We start from the raw sequence: 5,246 nt of genomic DNA, 5'->3' as shown, positions 1-5,246 counted from the left end.
CACCTGCACTGTGTACTGATTAATACGTTCTTGTATTTGTGACAACATAGAACATATATTACTGGTGATATTTTAAAATTTGCATAGGGACTGTTTACCGTACACCACATATGCATATACATCATGAATATATATTAGCTGTATATTAGAAAACATTTTAGTTGTGCTTGTTCTTTAAATTTTACTTATTTCAGTTTAAGAAGTCTTTGTGAGTTCTTGAAATTTCTCAATAGCATAAAATAATGAACCTCTCCCGTAACTACATACATATGAAATTACACTATGTAACAAATTTTTATTTTTGTTTTGTTCCTGGGTACACAGTGTGTTTTCCTAACCTGTTATGCCTTAAATAAATAGAAAATAGCTGTTATTCCACAGAAACTTTGCTTCTGTGATCAGGACAATGATATTTTGAAATTTGTCTGTTTTCAAGAATATTCTCGATTTGCCTTCATTACTACTGAGTAGTCTTCTAGAATATTCTTTAACTGCTAGAACTGTCCAGAATTTTCTAGAAGTTTCCAGCATTATCTAGAAATTTCAAGAAACTTTTAGAACTTTCTAGAACGTAAAAAAAAAATAAAAAAATCAAAGTTTGTGCTGAATGTAGTCATTTTTCCATAGACTTTAGACATAAGCAGTTGAAATATAACACTTAGAAGCCAGGAACAAAAACTGTGTTACATAGTGTTATTGGCCAAAATGTCTAGAACAAAACTGGAGGACATAAACAAAATCAAGGGCGCGATTTAGAACTAGAAATTGGGGGGGTGGGGGACAACGTGCGAGGCCCGCAGGGCCGAAGCCCATAGGCCGGGGGTCTGGGGGCCGCTTTTGGCCCCCAAAAGCCAGCAGTTTCTAGATAAGCTCAGATGCATTCTGAGCATCCAGAACAGTAATTTTAATGTTTTGAGAAGACCATAAAGTGGACACCATTTGACTTATGCATTTTGAAACTGTTGATATAAGTACTTTATTCTGAGAACAGCCAGCATTGATTTTATTAAGATCCTGGTGTAAATAAGGTATCACCACATGTGTAGAACTCAAAAAGAATGATAGGTTGAGTTCTCATTAAAAAACAACTGCAATGTGGTAAAATGTATTCATAAATATGAAAGAACTGACTCTTAGTAATTATTAACTATCGCATACTGTATTTTTTTTTCTCAAGATTTGTTTTTGCATAAGTTTGAAAAAACAACAGATCATAAATTTAGTTATTAAGTTATAAATTACTTATGAATTTAATTTTCGAAGTGGCACAAATGACAGCACTCATACTGAACACAATTTCGCTTGCATAGACTGATTTTGGAGATCAAGCAATAATTGCAGATGGGCTTTCTGAGGTCCCAGATAGCTTTTCTGATTTCCTTTTCTAACTTTCAGAATTTTGTAAATTAGCATATGGTCCATTGATACTTATGTGTAGACACTAGTCCCTAGAGGCAACTATTTTTGGTTTCAAATCGGGGCAAATGCAGTCCCAGAAAATTCCAAATGTGACAAACAAGAAACAGGTGTTGTAAACAAGTCAATGCTGCTAAAAATACAAACTTGCAGAAACTAAGATACTATTCTGACATGGTTTTGCACATAAGACTGGCATAGCATGTTTCAAGTACACACATATATGTCAGAAGGTGGGGAGGACATACCATATTCTGCCCCCCCCCCGGTTGAAAAGGTGGGGGGGCATGTCCCCCCTATCCCCCACCAAATTGCGCCCATGAACAAAACGTGCATAATTCATGTACAAATATATACCCAGCAAAAGTCAATGACCCATATTACACTCTTGCCAAACTAGAAATAATACGCCGGACACCACGACATAGGGTTAGCGGCCTAAGTTGCGATGCTAAACGTACTACTTTGTAATGTTGCCATTCCTTCTCACAACACTGAAGACATTTTGGCGCTGAGGATACTAAGCCATTAAGTGTGTCAGGTATTACTATTTTTGCAGAGTTGAGAATTTAACATAAGGCTTTTTTGATAAATAACTTCTTGATGCAGTGCCATATAAGGATCAGACATCATATGTTCAACTTAGGTTTGTTTGTGCCCTTGGCCTTTATGCACTGAAATTCCTCCAGATTCCTTGAGTTATTTAATGATATTATGCACTGCAGAGGGTGAAATATGCAAATCCCTTCCAATCATTTGCTGAAAAACTGAAGATCTGCCCATCTGTGCTCCTCAGACTCAATTTTGTGTGGATACTGCTTTTGTGTCAAATTATTACAGTCACCTGTTGACATCAATTGTTTGAAAAAAACATCACACTCACCTTCAACCGCTTATCCAAGATCGGGTTGGCGGAGCTGGAGCTTGTCACAGCAGTTATAGAGCGTGGGGCGGGGTACACCCTGGACAGGACGCCAGTCTGTCGCAGGGCCACATATAAATAAACACACACATTCACACCTATGGACAATTTAAAGTTTCCAATCCACCTAACCTGCACGTCTCTGGATGTGGGAAGTAGCCGGAACCCATGTAAACACGGGGAGAACATGCAAACTCCACACAAAAAGACCACAGGTGGGAATCGGTCCCATGTCTTTCTCGCTGTGAGGCAACAGTGCTAACCACTAAGCCTGTGAGCTGCCCTGAAAAAAAAACATTTAATTTAAATGTAGGAATGGCTGTATTAACAAATACAATGAAGTAGACAAAAAAAACCCCTGTGTCTTTGGTTCAGAGTCTGCAGTGAAATTGAAGTCAAAGTTGATGTTCGAATCACTGCTTTTTAAATGAGCATTTTCCATACTGTCCCAGTTTTTTCTGATTTGAGGTTGTATATTATCTTGACCTCATGCTGGTGGTGTAAAATAAACATTTTGAGTCCTGTACACAGAATCTGAAATGTGAGGTACTCTCATCAGCGTGCACAGTCACGGTCACGAATGTGTAACAGTTTTATACAAAATGTGCATCTGATTGCAGAAGAGCTCATAAAAGCATTCAGTTTCATTGTGCGAAAAGAGAGCGTTCCGGCTGCGTTGTGATATAAAAGTTATGTTAATGAGATGATGTGAGGCAAAGAAGTGCTTGTCATACAGGCAGACGTTTTGATTCATATAAAAGTAGTAATTCATAATTCACGTTCGTCTGCAGAAGTCCCCCACAGTAAAACCAAGTTCATGAATAGCTTTTAAGACTCCTCATCTGCTCTGGTATTTGTATCAAGCAGTAATTAATCGACTGCAAATGAGCTCAACGTGGTCTACATTGCACGATTTAAAGCTTACAGCTCCCTCTGCTGGTCAAAGGATGTCATTGCTCTCAAGAGTTCTACATCCAGTCCACTGAAGCTCCGTGGCCCACAGGCCTTCCCTGGTGACTTGTACTTTGACTGGGTCAAATCTCCAGAACTGCTGCTGTCTAAACAGGTAAAGGTTCCCATCTGGACGGGTCAGCGCCCCGTTGGTCCCCTGTGGCACCCCAGTCCAATCTGTTAGTCTGCGGGGGTAGTAGGGTTCTAACTGCAGGGTTTTGAGGTTGAGGACTGAGTAGCGAGTGCCCCTGAAGAGGACCATGTGACCCAGAGGGGCATAATAGAAGGCAGAGTCAGGGTGTCGAGGAAGACCCAAATCACTGCTGCTCCTGGGGAAGCCCGGGTCCAGCTCACTGCCTGCATAGCGCCACATCCACTTCCCTGCAGCACACAACACAAAACTTCAACGTGATCAACCTGAAACCAGCCCACTGATTACAACTAAAAGGGCACTCAGAGTGCATTCCTCCACCAATGTCATTATCGCCTCCTTCGGCAGACAAAGAGGAAAGTCTGATTCATATTATTTCCCATCTTGCTTGTCATTAATGTTGACCTACTGCAAACATAAAATCACATCGTGGAAATCTTGGGGTTATTTGGATTTAGAAGGTACTATGTGGCACTAAACACTGTAGATCAGTGTGTGTGTAGAAAGAGCTTTGTGAAGTCATAAAGCAATAACTAGCATGTTGACGGTGGGGATTCATGGGTTCTAGATTGGGTATTTATAAATAGGTAGCTGACATTTTTCAAGGGTGGTAATAAATTCTGCAAAGTTTCTATAATGAGTTGGACAAGAACACAACCCTTTTATTTCCTGTTAATTACATAATTTTTTGATGTTAATTTGCTGCCTTAATGTATTTATAAATTTAGGTTCTTGTTATCATATACACACTACCATTAATAATATAACTAAGGCAAAGCCTTGGACTGAACATCGACGTAGGTTGATGTAAATATATCATGTCGATTGTATGTGATACACATAGTTCAAAATTGCTTGAGTGTATGAATGTCTCAAGATGAAGGTATTTTAAATAAGATAAGACTTTATTGCTCTCACAGTGGAGAAATTCACATGCTACGTCAGCTCTTAAAAAAAACACACAAGATGGGTGCAAGTGGAGGAAAATGTTCATCAAACAGCGTGTGCAAGGATAAGCAATAATAATAATACTTGTAACAATACAATAAAATATCATTTTATATATATATATATATATATATATATATATATATATATATATATATATATATATATATATATATATATATATATACATGATTGGAATTAAATAATAGGAGCATCTTATTTACAATATGTGAAGTGGAATTTAAATAGACTGACAATTTGTTAATGATAAACTGTTGTAGGCTTCAGCCTTTATTAAAAGTATTCGTGAAAATAGAAAACATTTTCACTGGAACCAATGCTCAATTCTAACACCATTAACTGATAACCATGCACACAAACTTCTCACAGGCAAAATGTTTCAATTATGGGACCGCAAAGGAGTGCACTCCATTAAAGATCTTTTCACTGATAATATTTTCTCAACATGAACAGCTAAAGCATAAATTTAACATTGATAATAGAGACTTTGTTAAATATCTGCAGATTTGTAGCTTCACAAAGACAAATTTTCCCACTTTTCCCAATCAACCCTCCGAATATCCCTTGAATAATATACTTTTAAACAACCCACTAAAAAAGGGATCGATTACTAAGGTATACAACAACCTTTCACAGTTTGAATGTGCATCACTTGATCACATAAAGGATGCTTGGAGCAAAGACTTGGGAATAAACATCACAGAAGACCAATGGACTGAAGCCCAGGAATGAGTTCATTCTTCCTCAGTTTGTGTGAGACATGGACTACTACAGTTCAAAATACTTCATCGCTTACACTTGTCTAAACAAAAACTGACCAAGATGTTTCCAGGAGTA

At 37.9% G+C, this 5,246-nt stretch overlaps 1 protein-coding gene across 1 annotated transcript in view; it reads right to left on the bottom strand.

Moving 5' to 3' along the window:
• Positions 1–2,914: 2,914 nt before the first annotated feature.
• The window catches only part of mmp28 (matrix metallopeptidase 28), a 177,117-nt gene continuing 174,785 nt past the window's right edge, over positions 2,915–5,246 (bottom strand). The window contains exon 8 of the mRNA XM_034168183.1: positions 2,915–3,670. Coding sequence (XP_034024074.1) covers positions 3,279–3,670 — 392 coding nt within the window. The 3' untranslated portion in view covers positions 2,915–3,278. The remainder of the gene's footprint in view (positions 3,671–5,246) is intronic.

Source organism: Thalassophryne amazonica, chromosome 4 (genome assembly GCF_902500255.1).
Source record: "Thalassophryne amazonica chromosome 4, fThaAma1.1, whole genome shotgun sequence".
NCBI classification, from domain to species: Eukaryota; Metazoa; Chordata; class Actinopteri; order Batrachoidiformes; family Batrachoididae; genus Thalassophryne; species Thalassophryne amazonica.
The sequence above is the reverse complement of the archived record's forward strand: the minus strand, read 5'-3'. Positions and strand labels throughout refer to the sequence as shown.